The sequence below is a fragment of the Phragmites australis genome, chromosome 24 (assembly GCF_958298935.1).
Source record: "Phragmites australis chromosome 24, lpPhrAust1.1, whole genome shotgun sequence".
In the NCBI taxonomy this organism is placed as follows: domain Eukaryota; kingdom Viridiplantae; phylum Streptophyta; class Magnoliopsida; order Poales; family Poaceae; genus Phragmites; species Phragmites australis.
The window spans coordinates 14,018,379-14,042,371 of NC_084944.1; the positions used below are offsets into that span (position 1 = coordinate 14,018,379).

A 23,993-nucleotide genomic window follows, 5' to 3' on the forward strand; every position below is an offset into this window, starting at 1 on the left:
AAAAGTTAGAGACTCCTGTGGGAAATCTCCATCAACCTGCAAATTAGGAACCATACCAGACAGAGCTTATGTGTGACATGATTCCAACTCGTTCTTCCCGTCTATGTCAATGTGTTATCTTTAGCAATGATCATGTCTGCTAGCTCATATAGCACCTTATCAACTACCTTATCGATAATATTGTTAGTCCTTTCTCTAACGTGCTCCTCATCTTTTGCTTCATGCTCTGCATTTGAATTATCCTCCTACATAGCATCATCCATTTTAGTGTTATCAGATGAATTTGCCTTTTCACCTCCTGTATCGTTCTTCGGCCGCTTGCTCTCTCTGTCCTCCATATTTTCATCCTTCTACAGCTACTGATCCTCATCCTCATTACCGTCGGCATTGTGATCTTCCAATTTCCCATCATGTAGGATCTTGTCAACCTTGAAAAAAATCCCTTAGACGCCATCATCCACCACAATATAGATGGAAACTGGGATACCTTTACCATCCAGGACAGCAACAAGGATGCGAACCACACCCATTTTCTTCGTGTACTTCATGTCCACCTTTAGAGTAGGCCCAAGAATAGTTCCAACTACCCAAAGTTGTGGGAATGAGCGAATCTCGTAGGGGACACCATACACATTCACCCACGCATTCCAGAGGTACTGTCGTGGTACAATCTTATTTTTCCCACTCTTGGAAGGTCATCACCTCCTCACCATGTTTAGTCCTCACATCTTTGATGGAAACCATCCATCACAGCTCCACTTTACATGGAAACTGGACGATAAACATATTTCCATGATCTTGTACCATCCATGGCCACTTAACTAGAATAAGGCATGCCAACTCAGATATTATGAGATCAATTGGGACAACACATTCAGTGATGCGGATCAAAGCTGTTGCGCTTTCTTTCATTGGTATTTTGCTTGTCGATGCACCATCTATAGGTATCTGGAAGAAGCCTAGGTGATCACTAGCAAAATAGCAGAACATGCAGCTGGTTTTGGAGCTTGTAATAGAGGGCGTGCAGGGGTGAGATGCTCCTCATCACATATGCAGCAACAAAGAACACCCTTCATCTTCTTCCTTGTGAAATATGCGCCTTTGGCAAGCCCACTTCCCTCGGCCTTGTCTGCATGATGTTTCTTGCCATTATCCTCATGAGGAGCATCCTACATCACTACTAATCATGTGGCAGCGGTTGTCGTGGTCTCCACCTTGTCTTGTACTAGAGGTGGCGGGATGTTGGAGTTCTCGTGGCCACCACCATCGTAGCCATGGCCACCACCAAAGACACGTTCACACCTCCTGAGCTGTGACCACCGCCGAAACCACGGCCCCGACAGCTCAGATCATGCCCTCTACTGTGAGCACGTCCTCCCTGGGATCCAGCCCTGAGGAAACGAGGGTGCCAAAAGCAACCATTCCCATGGCCAGAGCCCCTGCCGCCGCCATCTACTCCATAGCCTCATCCACCGCCAACCATGCCTTACCAAACCACCGATGTGTATGATCTTCTACCGCGCTATGAGAGCTGCTGGGAAAAATGATTAGGGTTTGGAAGCAGTTGTCGCACTCGAGACCAAAGACATGCTAAGCTGGGAAATCGTAGGGCCCAAATTGATGCAGGCCCATCATCCAATGCCAGCCCAAATTTGCATGTCAAAAATTGAAAGCGCGAGAAACAAGGATCAGGCGCCGTTGATGTAGGAACCTCATTGTATGAATTTCCCCCGCCAGGCATTAAGCACCGGCAAAAAGTCATCGAGAGTCCGCAGTGGGGTCCGTCGAGGCTTGGGCAACGGACCAATCTAAGGCTTCAGCGAAGCCCATGAAGGGATCAGTGACGTACTAAGAGGTGGTGAATTAGGACACTTAAAACTAATTGGCTTCAAAAACTTCACAAGATAAACCTATATCAATTCCTATCTAAATGTGCTCTAGGTTCATCTAGTGTGTCTCCTCTACCATTGAAAGGTTTGCAGCCTATAGCCAAATTTAGCAAACTACTCTATCAAGGTAAACATGCAAGAATAGATTGCAAGAAGTAAATGTGAAAATGTAAATATGGTAGAGAGAGCAAACTCAGCACCATGGATTTTTGTCGTGTGGTATCAATGGTATAAACACAACCCCTAGTCTACGTTGGAGCAGCCACCTAGGCTATAGCTCTCAGAAGGTACCCGATCATGACCCTTGAGCCACCAAGACCTCAAGTGGGTAGAGCCACCAAGCCACCAAGGCAAGGCTTCATGACAAGCCTCTCTTCTCGTCACTTGCCACCATCTTTACTTCGGAGCTTAAGCCACCAAGGCAAGGATCTCCGCATCCCCGTACAAGAGTCTTGACACCACTCCACACCAAGTCGAAGGGTCAACAAGCTTGAGCCACCAAGGCCCAAGGTATCGGCGAGTTACCAAGACTCCAAGGTACCAGCATACTACTTGGTACACTCTAGGATCACTCCTTGATCCACTCTCTAGGGAACAACACCTAGTAATAACTCTCTCTAGGCCTATTAGCACTAATTATTCTCTAATCTTGTGCTTAGGTGATCACTTTAAGCACTTTGCTGGCTTGGATGTCTTCTTAAGTGTATGTGAGCTTCTCTGGACTCCAACACCTTCAAATGACCGAGTGGAGAGGTATTTATAGCCTCAACCCTCTGGACTAGCCATTGCCCCAATTGTCACATTTTGTCGTGTGCAACATTACAAGCACCGGACCATTTGGTGTGTAGTATCTACGAACTAGCCATTGGAACTCTACTTTCTTTCTTGTGAATGGCGGAAGGTCTGGCATGATGTCCTCTTTGAATGCTAGAATATCCTACGTGCAGTAAGTATATGCTTTAGTATGTCTCTTTATCAAGTATACGCTTTAGTATGTCTCATGGATGCATCAAAAGAGAAGTCACCGAATCTGGGATAAAGAGAGGAATGAATTGGACTTATCCCATAAATTTTGATGTGATCAAATAGGATGGATTTATGGAATAAGTCCAATTCATTCCTCTCTTTGTCCCAGCTTCGGTGACTTCTCTTTTTTTGCATTCATGAGACATACTAAAGCATATACTTGTTGCATCCACGTAAATCCTATTGACTATGTTGTCATTAATCACCAAAATCACATACATGCCTGAAGAGGGCCATGTTTACTATAGCCCCCTGCCACGCAACATAGATCGCCAGAACTAGACCATCAACGGCTCTGGCAAGCTCCTTCATGGTGTACCCAATTTGCATGGCATCGGCCCCAAGGTGGGTTGCAGTTGGAGTTTCATCGGTAGACTCCCAAGGCAGCCCAAGGCCTGTTGTTGTTGACACCGATTTCACTGGCAGAATAACCCAGCCTTCAAAGCTCGATCCAAATGATCTCTAGATTGACGTTGACGATCCTCCTCTTACGTCCACCTTTCCTGCATGATCTCAGCAATCACCGCCTTACGTTGCTGGTGGACCGCCTAGATTGACGGCAGCTAGTGGAATCGTTGTATCATGGATCGTCTATCACTTTTAACTAATATCTATGTTGTGTTATGGACTCTAGCTTTCCATGATTGTTTTAGATCATTTCGTGTACGTGAGAATTAGGTCACATCTCCTTGATGGGATCTAAATCCAACCCCTCAGGTGGTAATCTAGACCTTTTATTATGCTCATCTCCAAGATTGCTGATCCATTTTTGCACGATAGCTCTAGACAAGGTGTGTGTTTGAACTGTATTATCTAACATGATCAAAATACTAAACTTTCAAAAAGGATTGAGATATCCTGCGACCAATCACACGTAGATAGATCACGCGTCCCCCTCCTCTTGTTGCCACATGACCAAACTGTGCATCACGCGCGGAGGCGAGAGAGCACACCGTCATTGTCCACGGCGAAGGTGGCTTTCAAGGATGACTTTATCAAGGAAAAAGGTTTATTGAGTTTACTTTAAATCACATATCTTTTATGTAGAGTGCCCATTTCGAGTTCTGTTTGCACCATTGTGTTCTATGCGACAGACACAATAAAATGAGATACATATTGCATACGTTTTGGTGATATTTTACGTGTACTATCAATTTATGTGTAAACTTTATATTGAAGCCTACACATAAGTTGCTATCATGTACTCATAGAAAGTGCTAAAAAAATATTCACTAAAACTATGTTGTATGTCTGATAGCAACTTATGTAGAGACAATGTAGCAACTCAATTTATTAGGGTTTGAAACTTCAGTGTATTTTTGGTAGCAACTCAGAATTTACTATAGTTTGGGTCAGGTGGCAACTTCAATGTATGTCTGGTAGCAACTTATTCAAAGACCATGTAGCAACTTATAAAGAATTAATGTTTGGTAGCAACTTATGTATACACGTTTCATTGATGTCGCTACACAATGCTCACATAATATGCTACCAAATATTGCTGAAGTTGCTACATGGTACCCATCAAACATTAACTGAAGTTGCTATCAATCCAAGTTATAGCAAATTATGAATCAGAGTAAATTTTGTGTAGCAACTTATATGCATGGATATTGTGTTACTTCAGATGAGACATGAACTTCAGTTAAATAAGTTTTGGTAGTAGCTTATGTGGACAATTTTATTAGCAGTTTACACAAAAGTTGCTAGCACCATTACATGTAACTTGCCAGCATATATTACATATTTTTGAAACTTGCCAGCATATATTACATATTTTTGTAACTTGCCAGCATGTTGCTTGGTACCAATGTGGGGTAAGTGTGCATGGCATCCTGTCATGCTATGAATTTTATTTAATTCACTTACTTCTCTCCAACAGTACGATAGCCCTAGGTGCAAGTATGAATGGTACGCGAATAAAGAAGAGTACGTGAACATCAACTATAGTTACAATGAGGTTGAGGCAATGAGGTGCGTGGATGTTGAACGGCCAAAGATGAGGCTACATGAGCTCAATGAAGAGTAGTGGGATAAGTACCTCTCTACATGCTGTAACATGCAAGTTCCTCCACTTTTCGTGTGCGACCTACCAGCTGTGCCGGGGCTTGTATGGCATAAGGGTACGTGTGCAGCAAGTCCTACCCCCATAGATGCAACTTTCAAGAGATCCTCTAGGAATATCTAGATGTGAAGTCTCTATCTTTTCCACCAACCCAGTAGATGTTATCTTGCACCTGGTAATCTATCTTTCCATAAGGCATACTTCATTTAGCGATGGAGTACTACATGTCATTATAACTTATCATAGATTGTGTACAAATAGGGTACGAGTCGATGCATATTGCCTTATGTATTGTAGCCACAGCCAGACAATGAACGCTTACGATGACCCTTATATGTGATGTACTTTACTTTCATCAATGAAATGGATGGGATTTATCATTCTAACAATACGTTTTTTCAAGTCCAATGCTTTCATAGGACCCTGTCTTCCATACAGAGGCAACAATAACTCATTGCTAAACTTTTGCATAATAAAATAACTACACCAGACAACAACTTTCACACAGAATCTCTGTCAAACATCAATGCCATAATTTTTCTAGCTTTCATAGGGAATCCCTGCTCATTTGTCCTTATGCACAATACTCCTATGCTCCAGCCCCCAGCCATGTCCATGCACTTAGTCCATACACCAGCCCCTAGCCACCATAAATAACTGCACCCTCAACCATAGATAGACCATTCCTTTCTCAGCTCTCTTAACTGTAATGTCTTTCTCGGCTCCACCAAGCCCACCCAAGAAATATTAAGGGATTCTCATCTCCCAGGGGTTCTAACCGCCGATGTGCTTCTGTTAAGACCCTTATAGGCTTCGCGAGTACCAGGATATCTCCTACATCTATGACAGACACTTTTCCATGTGTGCTAACTAGTAGTATGACCCATCTCAACATGGACCGTATAAGTATCGACTGGTATAGCGATATAGATTACTCATGTGGCACTTTCCATACGATTTCATGCACGGTCTTACTAATCTTCCCTCTTGTTTCATTTCTCTAGTCTCCTCCACCTACTGTGACTTCATGGGATGGCTAGACATAGAGAAAACTGAGGACCAGAAGTGGTGGGTCGACATGAGCATGCGGTGGAGGAGGCAAGCTCACGAACACCGAGAGTACGAGCAACAGCAGGAGGAACTACGGCTCAAGCATCAGGAGGAGGAGTGATACGGATAGTGTCCCGATCTTCACAATGTAGGATCACAAACAAGATAACTAGCTTCAAATAAGCCGGATAACTAGCTGCAAGTAGTGGGATAACAGTGCAACCTGACAAATAAAACTCGAAGCCAACCACCGTCTTTAACCGGCAACCTGAATCGAGGACTCACCCAACCACACTCTCAAGAACCAACCAACACAACCTGGAATCAACAGACCAGGAGCACCATTGGAAGTCGATGACGTGGCCGCTTCTGTAATTCTGCGAGGAAACCATAAAAGCAAAGGGGGTAGAGATCACTCTCTAAATTTGTTAGCACACAACTGAATAAAGGGGTTTGTATTTTGATTATCAAAATTTTGCCTATAATAGTGATACTAGGGGGTATTTATACTAGGAACAACCCTCCTAGTTAGGTGTGAAAGGTTGGTGGAGTTTCCTTGAAGATAAGCTAGCTGAAAGGTCTAAAGTCGAAGAGTCTCGCATGGCTTGTTCAGCTTCTGGTAATCTTCAGTAAATTGGCCATTACTCCTTATTGGGAAGTCAAAATGATGAACCTTTTGTTTGGTGTGAAAGTAGACTTGATTGTCTTTCTAACCATGTGTATTATGCATACCGAATAATCACAGGCTTGGTCGCATGACTCATGGAAGTTGAAGCAGTTGTCAGAAGACTGAGAGTGTTCAAGGTTGTGGAGGCGGTCGAGGCCCCCTCTTTGTCGTCGACGAGGTGGTCGACGAGATTGAACACTTCCTCTTCATGGTCGCTGTTTCTTCTTCATGGTCGAGTATCTCGCTGCACTGCTCAGAACTGGTCGAGGATCACGCGGCGCTACTCAGAGCTGGTCGTAGAGCACACGGCGCTACTCGGAATAAGTTGAGGAGTATACGGTGCTGCTCAGAGCTGGTCGAGGATTACGTGGTGCTGCTCGTAGGCCTTTGTATCCATAGCAATGTCCTTCTTTTTAGGTGTAAACCTTAGCAAAACAAATATACAACTTTTAGGTAGTATAAAATTCTCATCATTATTAAAGTTTAACTCACTAAGAAGCGAGTTCACCTCTTGTTGTATCTTTTTGGCACGGCTTCGTGTAATCGGCCCTTGGACTAGGGGTGAAACATCTTGGTTTACATGATTGGTTGGGATGTCCGCATCAAGGAGTGCATGAGGAAGGCAGTGAAGGAGCGTGCCATGGCTAAAGAACGTGAAGCAGAGAGGGAAATAAAGCGGGAGATGGCCCGTCGCGCTAAGGCGGAGGGCCCTGATGCAAAAGGGTAAATATCCTAGGTGCACTCAGTAGGTGTAACCCGGCCTATTTTTATTCCCTAAAGTATGTTAGGTTTAGCAGCGGCACGCTATTAGGTTAGTCTTTAGGTGTACCGTACATGTCAACGTTTGTTGTCATCATCTCTTTACGGTTAGGGTCCAATCACACAGCAACGATAAACCAATGTCCCATATAATGTTTATCAGCATATGTAACCTTCGTGTCAGGTTATATGATAATTGCGCTTCACAACTACGATTCGATAAATTATATTTTGTATCCTCCTAACATTACTTCACTAAAAAAATAACTCACACACTTTTACATCAACTAAATAAAGAAATGTTGACAAAATTACATCAAACCAAAAAAGGATAAATGAACCACTCCGTGAAGCCTTTTGGATAACTAATTGCACAACCAATATTTTTCACCGAATGAATGTGTAATATTTTTCAAAGTGTCATATACAAAACTTATATTAAAAAAATTCTACATATACCTATTCTGCCATAAATTAAATTAATTCGAACGTATCGCCCGTTCACCAGGAGAATAAAGATCTCGCCCGTTCAGCGAACGAGAAGAAATTCTCACCCGTTCAGTAGGCGAGATCAAGTGAACAAGCGAGACGTTGCTTTCTCTGGTTATTTAATGCACTTACTGTCAGGTTCACAAGGTATCTTTCGTTCAACGAGTGAGATTTTATTCTCACCTGGTAAATGGACATGTATTTTTAAAAATATTAAAGCAAAAATATAAAAAAAAATCTCTCACATAGCAGCGCGGCGGGTCGTCTATTAGACTTTACGTTTCAAAAAAGAATCCTTGATGTAGACACTGGCCTACACAGGCCCATTAAAGGTGAAAGACCTCATGAGGCCCGTTAGAAATTTTAATCCTCAATTGACTAAGCAACCTAGAGGTCTGACATGATTTCTCCTGAAACAAAAGCTAAGGGGTCAGACAAATGTGCACACATCTCTTACGTGGATAATATAGAGAACTATTAAGTCAATCTGAGTACGATTAGAAATTGCAAATACACATTTAGAAGTCAATAAGTCAATTTGAGTACAATTTGAGTACTATATCTCACTTTTGAGTAATTTTTCCTATAACTCGTGCAGCTGGTCAATAGACGCTCTATTGTCACTTTTTGTCGGCACAAGTTGTCGCTGTCAAAGCAGGAGACAGAAAGGACCATCGAAGCCAAAAACGGGAGCAGGAAAAGATGAACTCAGAAAAAAAATGAGAAGAGCAACATAACAAGAAATGTTCCAAGGAGTACGGGACTACATCTCCGCTGAACTTTCTCCAATTTTCATGTATCATTTGTATCGTGTATTTGATTTTTGTCATTGACTTACTATGTGTCGGCAACACCAGTCACATAACAGTCTTGTTCCTGAACCTGTAAATGGATAAGAATGTCCAAGTCGTACGTATGCTCAGTACAGATGAAACATTTTGCCTTAATAAAACTTTTTATCCATCCTGAAAACAGCTGAAACTACTTCCAGTAAATAAAATATAAATTGATGTCTTCGAATATCATGAGAAGCTCTCATATACTTCGCTTTAGATTACACAGGTCGACATTGTTCAAGTTGCCAGATATGCAGACTCATTACTTGACAAAACAAAAGCTGTGGTTGTAGATGATACAACCAAAATCAATCAAATAATCCAACTTTTCCAACAAATAAATGATTGTTTTTTCTGTATTTGAATTTTGTTCTGCATATTCATTTCCTGTATCAGATCCTGTATTTGTGTTTTGTTCTGCATATACATCAAACTTTTATTCTCCATCCAGATTCAGCAAAAGATCGAAGAAAGGACAGGCACAAGATAGTTCCACCATTATGTAATTGAATGGTACAAAGTGAAAACATCATAGACCAAGTCATTGATCGCTTTTATTCATCTGAGCCAAGTCCAGTTGTCAAAGACTTGCCATCAAGATTGCTCCTATTACATCGAGAGTAACACATTTTTGTATGTAAAGTAATGGCATACAGTTCTATGGGAGTTCTTTTCCTACCTATCAACAAGGATCCATGAGCTCTGTTTACACCAAAAATATTGTTCTGCATATTCATTTCCTGTATCAGATCCTGTATTTGTATTTTGTTCTGCATATACATGAAACTTTTATTCTCCATCCAGATTCAGCAAAAGATCGAAGAAAGGATAGGCACAAGATAGTTCCACCATATTATGTAATTGAATGGTACAAAGAGAAAACATCATAGACCAAGTCATTGATCGCTTTTATTCATCTGGGCCAAGTCCAGTTGTCAAAGACTTGCCATCAAGATTGCTCCTATTACATCGAGAGTAACACATTTTTGTATGTAAAGTAATGGCATACAGTTCTATGGGAGTTCTTTTCCTACCTATCAACAAGGATCCATGAGTAGCTCTGTTTACACCAAAAATAGCTGTCTAGTGAAGAAACCGATGATCTTCCAGACTTCGCTTTTCATATTCTGACGACAGAGCCCCTAGGTGTAGCCTAATATCTTCGTATATGGATATGGCAAGGGCCACATACCTCCAATGATTCATGCTCCTAATCTTCAGATCAATTCATGATGAAGATGATACTCTTAGCTTATACTCGCATGGATTTGGTGGCTCATGAAACAGCTTTCTTCCGAGCCTCTGGACAAAAGTAAACATCTGTACTTCTGGATAATAGCCAGTCACTGGAGCTCAGCGGAGTTCAGCAATGCTCTGCCAGTATCAAGGAAACAGGCCATGACATATGTTGCATCAACTCCTGAACCCAGTAAAACGGTGGAGCATAGTAAAAAACAAAAACAATGCAGAATACTGATAATGGCAGCAACATGAACGCATTACACAACCGAAAACGGGTGACGCATTTGTAACATCAAGACAGGGCAACTGTTGCCCAAGTCGGCCACCTAGTCGCCCGGCCACTGCCACAATTTTGCAATAGTAGGTGCCCTGGGTGGTCCATGCCGGTCATGGCAACCAAGGCAGCCGATGCGGGCCGGTGACAAGGTGGTCCGGGGCAGTGAGCATGACTATTAGGCAGGCAACATGGAGATGCTGGCCAGGGCAGTGGGGGTATACAATATGGCAGCCAATCCCAATTGGCCCCCATCCAGCTTTTTTATTAGCGCTACAAGTTACCACCTCCGCTGCTGCCCATCCGCTGCTCATGATCGTTGCCAGTTGCCGTAGGAGCTACATGCCGCCAGATCCGTATTCCACTCCCCAATCCACTGCCTCCTCGAAATTGAGCACCGCCTTTGACTGGCTGCGTCCAAGCCATGCTGCCTAGAAGCCCCCACGCCGGACTTCTCCAGTTCTTCCCCACTGCTGCCTCGAAGCCTGCTCGCCAGACTTCTCTGGTGTCCAGTCCCAGCAACTGCAGCAGGAAGCAAGGTACTTCGCCCTGCTCCCCTCTCCTACTACTACTGAAACTGAGTTGCTGCTGCTGCTGCAGTTTGTGTGTGAAATGCCTGTGAGCTGTTGCTGCTTGTGTCATTGTGTTCGGCTTTGACTTGAGCGGCTGAAGCTTCTGACTTGTGTGCGACACTGCGGATTGTGTAGTCACTAGTCACTAAGTGACTTATTGAGGACATGAACTGCTGCCAATTGCTTTGTTCAATTATTGAGGACGGTAACTGAGATAACTAGATCGCCCCGCCTAGCGGACTCTGATCTTTACTGTTTATTTCTTACTTGCCTTAATACACATCTATTGCCAACTATATATAGCCAGCCAACTAATGAGTCACAATCCTAATCCAACTAACTATTAAACCGAATCCAACTCTATCTCCTAGCTGATTCTATCTCTAAACAAATCAAATCCTAAATTACCAAACTTATCTCCTAATTAAAAAAGGTAACCTATCTCCTAACTTGATATCACGCTCTATTGCGCCCATATCATCGATTAATGACTAAAGTTGACTTCAAGATATGTATACTTCATGCCTTGACTTTGAGTGGATGCTTTTACTAGCCATGTTTAATATTTTAGTTGCTTGTGTATCAATGACTAAGTGTATGTGTGATAATGCCATGTGCTTTATTGATTATTAATTGGTAATTGCTGCAGGTCATGCTGAGTATCCTTCGCCGCTGTCCATTTCATCGTCTCCAGAGGTCACTAATAGACAGCCTTAAGAGAAAGTCTGGTGATATAGGGTGGGATTATGAGTGCTAGTGAATCCAAACAACATGGATAAAGATGTGTAATTCAACATGGTTTACTGGGTTACTATCTCTGTTGCACGGATACTCCACAGAGGCGCCGTATCCCCGTCCAGGACGCGTACAGAACGGGGATATCCCTTTTTTATTTTAAAAAAATACAAAATAAATAGGATACGCAGGGGATACGCAAGGGATACGTAGGGATACGTGGGGGATACGGCCCGGCCCATGTATGAGAGTTTTGAGAAGTAGTTGCCACTGGAACCTTTCTCCTCTCCGCCGCCACTGCACAGGCCATCCATCCGCCCCCCTCTCTGCCGCCACTGGAGAGGGCCGCTGCCCCTCCTCTCCGCCGGCGCCGCCTCCCCTCCTCTCCGCCGGCGCCGCCTCCCCTCCTCTCCGCCGGCGCCGCCCCTCCTCTCCTGGCAAGACCCACTGAAGCGCGCCGCCCCCCCCCTCCTCTCCGTCGACGCCGCCTCCCCTCCTCTCCTGGCAGAACCCGCTGCTACCTGCTTTGTCCAGGACGCGCGCGGGCACGCCGAGCCGACGGAACGCGCCGCGCCGCTTCATCCTGGGCGCCGCGCCGCTTCATCCCAGGAAACGGCTTCGGGAAACGGCTCGGGCCGCCGGGCGTCGATATCCCAGGAGGCCAGTACAGCAGGTAAGGCGCGCCCCCCTCCCATCTTCCTCTGCTAGGACTAGAAGCTGAGGCATTGTAATGGCATCAAGTGGAAGTGGAAGTGGAACAGGAACACGATCCTCTGTTGGTAGTCATGAAACAGAAAATGAAGAAACTGAGTACAGGAACCCCAAATATCCATTGTGGGCTCATGTTACCAGATATGTGACACCCGGCCGTGGAGGCAATGCGAGATTTAGGTGTCATTTTTGTCTAAAAGATTATCCGGGCAGCTATTCAAGAGTGAGGTCTCATCTTCTAAAGGTGAGAAATACGGGTGTTGCGATTTGTGAGAAGATTTCATACCCTATCCTTGAGCAACTTCGCAAGGAAGATCGTGAAGCTACAGAGGTTGCAACGAATAGTGCCCCTAGGAATAAGCTACTTCGCTTACCCTCTTTTGAAGATTCAGGCTTGCCACCATCATCAAAGAAAAGAAAAGGGAAGCAATCAGAGATTTTAGAAAGTTTTAATGCTGAAACCCGACACATTGCCGATGGTCATATTGCAAGATTGTTCTACACTGCAGGTTTGCAGAATTGCAATTAATAATGTTGTACTTGTATTTTGCATTTCTCATTTCGTTTGAAGCATGCTAGTACTTTATTTTGCAGGGCTTCCTTTCAATGTGGCAAGGAACCCCAATTATCGGGTGTCTTACAATTTTGTTGCAAACAACAAAATGGGTGATTATGTGCCTCCAGGATATAATGCATTGAGGACAACTCTTCTCCAAAAAGAGAAGGCACATGTTGAGAGGATGCTTCAACCTATCAAATCCGCGTGGCCCTTCAAAGGAGTGACTATTGCAGCTGATGGGTGGACTGATCCACAAAGACGCCCAATTTTAAATTTTATAGCTGTGACAGAGGGTGCTCCAATTTTCCTAAAATCAATTGACTCCGAAGGAGAGGTACAAAATCAATTTGAGCTTGTCTTTTTGATCTTTTTTTGGTACTTTATGGTCTTCCTGTCTTGAACTCTTGGTAGGTGAAAAGCAAGGAATATATCTTCGATAGGTTGAAGGAGGTGATAGAGGAAGTTGGATCAAAGAATGTGGTCCAAGTGATCACTGACAATGCGGCAAATTGCAAAGCCGCCGGATTGATGATTGAATCAAAGTACAAGAACATCTTTTGGACTCCTTGCGTTGTGCACACCCTCAACCTTGCATTGAAGAATATTTGTGCTCCAAAGGACGATGAAGGCGACAATAAAGAACTTGTTTGGATCAAGCACATCTCAGAAGATGCCTCCTATATCAAGAATTACATCATGAATCATGGCATGAGGTTGTCCATGTTCAATGAGTTTACCAAACTCAAGTTTCTTGCAGTTGCGGAAACAAGATTTGCTAGTGTCATTGTCATGTTGAAGAGGTTCTTGCTTATCAAGGAAGCATTGGTGCTCATGGTTGTTGGTGACAAGTGGATGGCTTATAGGGAGGACGATCCAACCAAAGCTCAAGCGGTGAAGAAAAAGATTCTCAATGATATATGGTGGGATCAAGTTCAATACATTGTTGATTTCACCGATCCCATTTATTCAATGCTACGGGCAGCTGACACGGACAAGCCATATCTCCATTTGGTCTATGCTTGCTAATTTTGTTGTCCTATGCTTGCTGATTTTTTTTTATATATCTTAGGTGAGAGCTTGTATCTATCGGAAGGAGGGAATTGTGGATGGTGGTACAAGTGTCTTTTTTGATGTTGTTCAAAGCATTTTACTATCTAGGTGGGGCAAGAGTAATACTCCTCTCCAGTGTTTGGCACACTCGCTAAATCCAAGGTAACAAAATATCAACCTTACTTGTCATTTAAATGTTTTGAATTGCACAATCTTGATGATTCTTTTTGTTATTGTGGTGATGATAAATACTATAGTCCAGCTTGGCTTAATGAAGTATCTGGTCGTGTCGACCCAAATAATGATGTTGAAATTAATACTGAGAGGAACAAATATTTTAGAAAGTTCTTTCCGGATCCGGATGACTTAAGGAAAATCAAGACACAATTTGAAATCAAGACACAATTTGCTGATTTCTCACTATTTTTGGGTGCCTTTGATGACCCTGACTCAGTTGAGGATAGAGCCCATTTTGAGACAAAGCAATGGTGGGGCACTTATGGAGTTCACACCCCAAAGTTGAAAGATTTAGCCTTGAAGCTACTTGGGCAGCCAGCATCTTCCTCTTGCTGTGAGAGGAATTGGAGCACATATGCTTTTATACATAGCATGAGCTCACTCCTGAGAGAGCCGAGGATTTGGTGTTTGTGCATAACAACTTGCGTCTTCTTTCATGGAAGTCCAATGATTATCAAAGTGGGCCAAGCCGAATGTGGGATGTCGGGGGAGATGGCACCGAGAGCTTTGTTGGTGTTGGCTTTTTAGAAGGTGCTGATCTGACACTTGATGAGTCAGAATTTGAGGAGGAGATATTAGGAGGGGAAGATTGAGTTCTTATCAGTTCTTGATGAGCTTAGTATGTTTCTTTATCCTATATTTCTATGATATATTGATATTATTATGTAATGCACAATATTCGACTATGGTTGTAATATTGTATTTGGGGTTTACCGTATCCCCGTATTGCTGTTTTTGGAAAATGTTGTATCCCCGTATCCGTATCCCCGTACTGTGTAACATTGGTTACTAGTATACTTAAATACTTACTAACATGTACCATATTCTTTTATATATCTGATTGATGCACTCTAAACTCCAGCTATGTTGTTTTAAGGTAGCCAATCCCCAGCCCGGGTAAAGGAGGGTTGTAATGAGCTTGGCAAGACAATGTAACCCAACCACTCTTATGGAGATGAAAACCAAAAGCTTTCTAGTTAGTTAAACCCATAGTGAGAACAAAGTGTTCAAGCATTTACAGCTCCATCAGTCATTCACAACATATCTACATTAAATCCTACCACCTATCATGTATAAATAGGAACTACCACCTGTTATGTGCAGAAATTACCGTTCACGCACATGCTGAGGGAGGTTAGGATATATTAGTTAGTATTTTTATTGGTATGTTAGGATTCGAATTGATTTGTTTAGAGATAAAATTTGGTAGGAGATAAGTTAAGAGTCGGATTGAATTAGGACTGCTTAGAGATAAATTTGGTAGGAGATAAGTTAGGAGTTGGAATTGAATTAGGATTGCAATTTCCATCTATACAAAGAGGCAGCCAACACATCCTTGTAATCAAACAAGAGAAGAATTAATCTAAGTCTCCTAATATTCTAAGTCTCCCCAATCTAGTTGAATCACTCCCCTAGCAACCGATGCCATCCGGCTATCCTCCCAACAGATGTTTATCCCTATGGCTTCAGCTGCACTCTCATCAACTGTGCTCTCATCTTCATCTGCGCCACCGTTGGTTTCGTCGTCACTAACCCCATGGGCGATGCCACTAAGGCCATCCTTGGCACAACTGCACCCATTGTCGATCTCGCAGATACAACAATCTGCCATAGCAGATAGATGGATGACCACAAGCAGCAACGCAGGCAAGACACTCTGGACACCTTGGTGCTCTCACGTGACGGGATGCCAATGCTACAATTGTTCGTTAACATGGGGATTTCAAGGGCTGCAACCATGGCCGCCACCCTGCAGCTAGAGGATGAGTTGCTCAAAAGGAGGGGTGAAATGTTATGTCCAGCCCATTAGGGCCATATATGAAGGGCATGTGAAATGTATTAATCAATTTTAAATGTGGGGTTGGAAGCGAAATAAATACCAAACAACAACCACATAGCTATGTAACATCCTTGGCATTTAAAAGTGGCCACCACGAGTTACTGTTATTTGATACCAAAATCAATAATTTAAGAACTAGCAGTTAAATAGAACTATGGAAATGGAAAGCATGATAAGCAGCATGAAATTAACTACCTTCGTAGGCGAGGCGGCGATAGTTGGTCAGGGGACGATCGGGAGGAACCACCATCGTATGGGACATGCCTGTGCTCATAAAATCCATTTGCATGTACTTCATGTGGCGATCGTTTTATGTCACTAGGGATAGCCCCAAATGAACCAAATTCGATTGGTTTACTAGTAGCACCATAATTTACAGATTGATCACAGGAGTACACCATGACAACTGGTTGCATCGAAGATCCAGATGAAGCACTGGTTCCACTGGAAACAGTGTATGATTGTGAAGGAACCCCACATGCCATGTTTACTGCATTGTGCGTAGAGTTTGTAGATCCAAATGAATGGTTCTGTACACTAGATGGACCACTAGCTTCTCGCCTGTACGAATCATTTTTGTAGTGTTGCCAATGCCTATCAGCTTGACTTACATCAGATGTCTGTCTGTCAGGCCTAACGCCAGATTTCTCCGATTGACTACGCCCATAGTTACGCCCCACATTTCTTTGTTTTGAGTTTGCCCAACTTCCTTCTTTATCATTCTGATCAATTCTGTCACTTTTATAACTCCCTCTGTAGTTTCTTGATCCTGACTGCCTATCTCTAAATGGAACCTTCTGAAAGAATAAAGAATAGAACAATTTGTTCGTTAACAGGTTTGATTACAAAATTCCCAAAGCACCTGCGAAGTCTTGCCAAACAAATTTTTTTTTTTTTGCATGTCATTTTTCTGGTAATCATCCAACGTAAGCCAAATGGTAGGGCGTGACCAAAAGGACTGGCAGGAAAATTAAGGGACTAAAATCCTAAACCAACCTTACAGCCTACAAGAGCACTCTTCAACGAAATGTCAAGATAGTATTAACCAATTTACTTTAGAATAAGATTGGACAACTATTCAAATAGTAGTCATGTGCATGCAGTTAATACTTTGGTATGAATTTCCAAGAAGCTCGTAGGCAAATCTTGATTGATGAAGCTATTATTATAATTTTAAAATATTAACAGCAATTTTGTCATATGCTTTAAGCCCGCAACAAAGAAGGATGAAATAGTAATTTACTTTTAAGGCACTTACAGGAGTTGGCAAGTAGGTCCCTGTGCCACCACGATATCTTGGTGCATCTTCTCCATAGCGCTGGAAAACACCAGAATCTCTTTCAGAAGCAAGTTGTAGAGGAATCACAGGAGCTACCCCTTGACCAGGGCTCCTTACTTGTCCCAAATTAAAAGTATGTGCAGGTTGTCTTCCAGGGCCATCCAATGGAAAATGGCCTGGCAAGTACATAGGTGGCATAGCAAAAGGGTATAATACAGGAGCAGGGGGGCGTGCATTTTGGCAGAATCTTCCATACTGTAAATTTTTCCAATGGCTCGACAAATCGCTGTTCAAAATGTCAGACTTGTGATCATGATCTGCTACAACACTGCCTGATGGAGTTATAATATTTGCATCAGGTTGGTTAGCATCATGATGTGAACTGGAGTTTTGGAATGCCATGTGGAGAGGAAACTGATCCCTTCCTTCATATCTCTCAAACTGGGACACAGAACTATCAGTCCTCCCAGGAAAAAATGGATACACAACAAAAGGAACTGGTGGGCCTGTTGGAACAAATGTCAAACCAGAATTATCAACTTGTCTCTGCTGAGGACCAATAAGAAAAGGTGTAAACACAGAATTGCACATGTTGACTTGTAATGGAACATGATCATCCGTGACTTGACTAGAAGTTGATTGTTCTGAAGAGATAGGGCCTGCTATTCCACCAGAAAAATCACTGTTAACACCTGGTATTGCATTGCTATTTTTAGTTCCATCAAGTCCTGATGGGATGCCCTCTGTCGTATTTTCAAACTGCCAACTGGTCTTCGTTTTGCTGTGCAAGGAAGAGGAAGGTGCTACAGCAGCAGGTATTTTAGCCCATGTATCTTGTGATGATGTTAGGAACATCCCAGTCGATTCACCACATGAGCTATTTAGAATGGTCTGTCCACAGCTTGCTTGTGAAGAAACTAATCTCATGTTACTGGCACCAAAGTTGATCCCTCCATTTACTTGATGAAACAGGTCAGAAAATTTTCTTCTTAATGTTTCACTGCTATCCTCAATACTAGATTTCAGCTGTCCTTGAGAAGGGGCACAAGGTATATCATGAAGAGAAAAGGAAAGCTCCTTAAAGTTAAACATTTCAGGTTCTACTTGCTCTTGATTAAAGTTTCCAGAGAATCCAGTACTATTCTCATGCCAATTACCTCCATCATCACAATTTGTGCCAGTTGTAGCAGACCTCTCACTCTCATTTCCATCTTTGGAGTTTGCTGCAAAAGTAGGACTACCAACATGATGATTCATAGATGGCGCAACAAATCCATGAACGAACTGCATGTTGCGTAACCATGGAGTTCCAATAAATGAAAAATTTGGTGGCAAAACTCCTGCCAGATCTCTCTGAGGATAACCTGATGAGACCATCAGGGGGGGAGGCGCTACAGAAAGATGAGATGGTATTTGGACTGGCAAAGGAACCTGTCTATCGAAGCCATCCACCAGATCTGCCGGATCATGTTCCTCTGGACTTCTCTTATGTAGCATATCCGGTGCTTCTGAGACTGAAGCAAGCTCTTCATTTGCAGCAAGACATATATCTTCATGATTGCTGCTTGAAACACTACTTGGATCTGATACCAATATACTAGGATCAAATGAATCATTCATGGAAGACACTTGCTTTTCCTGAGAAAACTTGTTGCCGTGGTTGCCAGATACCCCTAGAATAATACTATTTCTTCTGCTACTGTACTCAGCAATTGAAGTTTTTTCTACTTCAGCTACTCTAGTGCACCTGCTACAAGGAAAACCTTGAACTGAAGAGTCTGTCAATTCAGGACTAGAATTTGTTCTAGCAAATTGAAGCCTGCTTTGTCCATTCCTGTCATTCATACCGGAGTGAATCTTTGATACTCTTTGATTCCTTTCACCCAGCAAAGATTCACCAGGAATGCTGTTTTTCTCCAGCTGTCCAAACACCTTGGTATTTGATTGCACTGCACAAATTTTCTGGCTCTGAGTAGGATAAGCAGCAGAATGAACTGTTATTGGTGAATTCCGATATTGTACACTGCCTTTCTTTAGGAGCTGAGTGGTAGGGTCATGATGGTTTTGGCTATCTTCGGTAAGACTATCATGATCCATGCATGTTGTTGGATTTTCCAATTTTTTCTTGTGTGTTGTTGTACTCCTGTGACTGCTTGGAGCTTCAATAGGCACAACTTTCACAGTTTGATTAATCGGACTCTGGGCAGGTGCATCAGGACGATTGCCACTGCCATGTCTTCTCCATGTATTTGTGAAGAATTGTTTCACTTCAACAGCCAGATCTTCTCTTGGACATTCAAGTAATCTTGCCAACCTTTTTGCGCCAAAGGCAAAGGCGTTTCGTATTCTAAAGAAGTTACCTAAAATTACAAAAGGCAGTGACAAAAAGATTACTCTTACCAGTAGACATGGCCAAAATGAGGATATACAATTGTTAACATCAAGAGGTTGCATCTAACAAGAAATCAAGAACAGATACACATTTCACTTTTGAAACTATACTTAAACTTGCACATAACAACTTGGAATTTGAGGCGTTTTATATTTACCAAATTTACAATATTTTAGGAAAGCAATCATGCACAATCTTTCAGCATTCTGGAATCCTAAACAGACAAATTCTATATGGATAATACCATGATATGAGCAAACCAACAAACAAATTGCTAGTATCTTGAGCCAGATTTAATATGCACTGTCCAGCATTTTTTTTCCAATGTTTGTTGTAGTTCAGGTGGCTATATGTGCACCTGATTTGTATCTTTCTGCCAGGAGAGTACATATAATATGTCGGTACCATGTGAAACTGATAGAGTTAGCCCAAAGATTACAAATAAAAAAAGATTTTTACAAAAATGAGAAAATAATACCATTGGGAGGGTGGACCGTAACGCATCAAAATGAATATGCCAATTAACTACACACACAATAGGGAATATGATACAGCAGACAACGCTATTATTATGTACCATGAGATCTTCATGTAGGGCAGTAGCACTGCGTTGCAACAGGTGAAAAATAACGCACCTTTGCTAACACTTCTTCCAAGGTTATTGCTTGTTCGTAAAGGATCAACTACATTGAAGTGCTTTGAAACAAATGGCTGAACCTGGTTCTCATGAGGACTAGGCATAACTGCATATTTAGAACTGCAAATGTCTAGGAGGGATTTGCTGAGCAACAATGTGCCGCCATCCTTTCTTGGAGGTTGCACTGCATCAAATATTGGCATACCATGAATAACCAGAAGACATGCATCCATATGATCTATTGATCTGGCAGTGTGAGTATGAGAAAATAAAATTACCAGACATGTCTGGAAGAGAGCTTATAGGAACTGGGCCCAACAAGCTTACACAAAATTTCTCCCAATCAAAGTTACTAAAGAACTCTAAGAACTGGTACAAAACCTGGCAAGAAAAAAAATCATATTGATAACGGTTTTGCAAAACAATGTAGCAGAGAGGAAGAGGAAGGCACCTCAAGTGGTCCAGCAAAAGAGCTGTTGAACACATGAAAAATGTAAAGAACCAGAGTCTCTAGGGCATATGTTGATATAAGACCATGATGAGCACCAAGAATACGACTTTCGTAGTAACACCAGGCCTTTATCAGTATGATACTTCGCTTGAACAAATGGTTCTGACTGATCAAGTTGTCCATCTGGTAAACAAAATACCAGTAAAGAGCAAGAATAGGAAGAAAAAAAATCTGGCACGAATTGGTCCTATGAGTAAATAACATAAGCAGTATACATGAAGTAATTAAGTGTATCAGTGTGCATAAGAAAGTTTTCAGCAGCTAGTAATGCTTGGCCAGGTATGTTTATCTAGATATTATCAAGAGAACATACCTCTTCAAGGAAACAAAGTGTACACAAACCACCAACTTGGTTAAATGAGATGTCAACAACAATGTTTTCCACAAGACACTTAATAATCTTCACCTGCACATGATTGGCAAACAAATGAAAATTATATGTAGACAAAGACTGAACTAAATCACAAACCATGATTAGTTTGAAACAAAGTGAGTGCATTTTTGTGGTCCTAGAAGAACACCAGAAGCATTGACCATTAACTAATATCATACAGATAATTACTTATTAGCTCAGAAACATAAAAAAGATCTATAACAATGTGAGGCTAGCATGCAGTAGGGACTCGTTAGCATTACATTGAATAGAAATTTCCAAATGGTGATCTCTGCAATGCTGCTGACCAGTACATAAATGTTAAGATGTTCATATGTCAACAAATTATACCATGAAATCTTTCATTAACTATATATATATGTATCTATATATATACATATACATATATGTATACGTATACGTATACATATACGTATATGTGTGTGTGTGTGTGTGTGTGTGTGTATATATATATATATATATATATATATATATATGTATATATATATGTATTAGAAGCAGGAAACCAATTAGGTTAGCTGGATGAGGGGACATCATGAATCAACGTATATATATTAGACATGAAGTAGAGCAACGACAACAACACAACAAAAACTGGTGCCACCTATCAATTAAGCATTACATCAAGCCTGCACCATTGTCAGTGATGACCAACCTTACGAGAAAAATATTACGACCAACTGTAAAGCAACAAAAGAAATATGGTCTGCAGGAACAGAGACATAAAAACTACTAAGCATACCTCTGCCTGAATATACTGTACTTCTCTGACACGAAATTCAGCATTCTCACTTTTCTCCTCGTGTTCTAATGTATCCCGAACCGTGATAGCCCAAGTATCCTTTAATCCATCACAGTTACTAAAAGCGGTGACATCAATATCACCGTCCGGTAAGTAAGTCTTGAGCGGGACTGACCCGAAAGTAAAAACCTGAAAAGAGAGCATGTGAGAAAGAGAAGAAAGTGAGAGAGAGATCAATAAACTCATATCAGAAATTTAAAATTTATCCAAAACAATCAAATCTGAAAAACGTTAAACAAGTAGAAGACTACACCAGATAATATTGGACACAGAAGAGCAGAACAAATATATCTGTTTGAAAAGTGACTGAAAATAGTTCATTTGGTTCTATTAGGTTTCAGTGGGAAAGCTTGAAATGTTCATCTAATGGGGTATGTAAAGCAAGCCAAAAATATAGTTATTAAGTTCCAGAGTAAGAAAGGCTCATATCTTTCCTAGACAGATGGCATTATTTTGCTTTAAATATTCATTTCATGAGGTGTGTTAGGGAGCCACATATAGCTGATAAGCTGTCAAGTAATAATTGCTCATATGTTTCTCATACGGTAAGCCATTTCTTAACATAGTCTTTCAAAGTCGACAGACAACAAAACAGTCAGCAGTACTAATGCTCTAATTCCATGGAATATACTAATCCTACATTTTCACTAGAAAGCCACCTTAGTCATGTACGCATCAATTGCAATGTAAAGCGAACCTCCCACCTTCCTGAAAAACAGATCAGTAGACTCTATTCACACTTTCCTACTCCAATATTATAGCTTCTACTAATTCTACTGAACCCACGTTCGTGAACAACAGATCAGTAGTCCCCACATTCATGTACCAATAGTACAACTTGTCATGAAAACGATCCACACCCAAGGAAATCATTTCTCACTTGCATGCTTAGATATCCACGGAAGGTGCACTGAATACATACAATCCGTACTACCACCTCTACCATGTAAAATGGAACTAAGCAGTCGCGCACACTTCTCACTTCCCCTGCCTTGCACTACCCTGTGACTTTGTGCTAACTCCGTAGCAACTGAAATGGCTCCACAATGCCGCGATTATGTCTGTACCTGACAGGAGAGGCACCCCATGATGAGCCGCTGCACGTAGTCGGCGACGGTCCGGCGGCGCTCCTCGGACGCCGGGGTGGGCTGAATGCGCGCGATCAGCTCGGCCGTGCGCTCCTCCGCGACGGCCCACCGCTCGGCGTCCAGCCGCCGCGTCACCCCAGCCGCCACATTGGGCAGCAGCCCGTTCGGCACCATCCCGCCTCCGCTGGCCCGAACCCTAGACCCCGAATCCGAACCAGCCAGCGACCCAAAACCCTAGGCAACGGCGGATGGGGTAGCGGGAGGACTCAGGAGGACTGACGCGGAGGTGGGACGGAAGCAGGAGCAGTCGGCGGCGATCACCGGAGGCCGGCGCCGGCGAGGGGATCGAGGAGGAAGGGGACGGTGGAACGGTGGGGGGGAGTGGGGAACTGGAAATGCAGGGGCTTGTTGGTGTTTGGTGCGCATGTTGCCACCACCTGGGCGCGCTTCAATTGTTCTCCATTCTTTTTTACCCACCTTTCACACCTTCTTCCTAACCTTTTCAGATCATTCTCAACATTTCTGATATTCTAAATCGTATATCTCCTATGAAAATTTTACATGAATAATAAATACCCTGCAACTAATTGAAATGGGGCCGTGAAGAAAAAATCAGCTTAAATAGGAATTTATCAACTTGTCGGATATGGCTATAGATTTTTGTCGTGTTAAAAAAGGTGACAGGTGGTAAGCCAAGTGGTTTGTGAAAAACGTTACACGTGGTAAGATAAGTGCTGTAAACATTGCTATGAAGTGGTGACTGAGGTACCTCTTATCGTCCTATGAAATGGGATCATATGTTGCACCACTCATTGAATTGGAGAAGATTTTGTTACCAAATCACTTGGCTAAAGGACCTCATCATCACCAGTTAAATTGGCGAGGGACA

The 23,993-nt window shown here is 42.3% G+C and overlaps 1 protein-coding gene across 2 annotated transcripts; it reads right to left on the reverse strand.

Annotated features, from left to right (window-relative positions):
• Positions 1-9,668: 9,668 nt before the first annotated feature.
• On the reverse strand, positions 9,669-23,555 carry LOC133906989 (uncharacterized). Of its 2 annotated transcripts, none has more exons than XM_062348958.1 (9): positions 23,084-23,555; positions 21,957-22,145; positions 21,134-21,226; positions 20,761-20,943; positions 20,588-20,690; positions 20,308-20,493; positions 17,260-19,640; positions 16,197-16,798; positions 9,669-10,155 (listed from the first exon to the last, which is right to left on the reverse strand). In XM_062348958.1, the coding sequence occupies exons 1-9, from the start codon at positions 23,276-23,278 to the stop codon at positions 10,125-10,127; spliced, it is 3,963 nt and encodes a 1,320-aa protein (XP_062204942.1). In that variant the 5' UTR covers positions 23,279-23,555; the 3' UTR covers positions 9,669-10,124. The 2 variants fall into 2 exon arrangements, with proteins under 2 accessions (XP_062204942.1, XP_062204943.1); XM_062348959.1 differs by having other exon boundaries at positions 9,669-10,201.
• Positions 23,556-23,993: the final 438 nt, after the last annotated feature.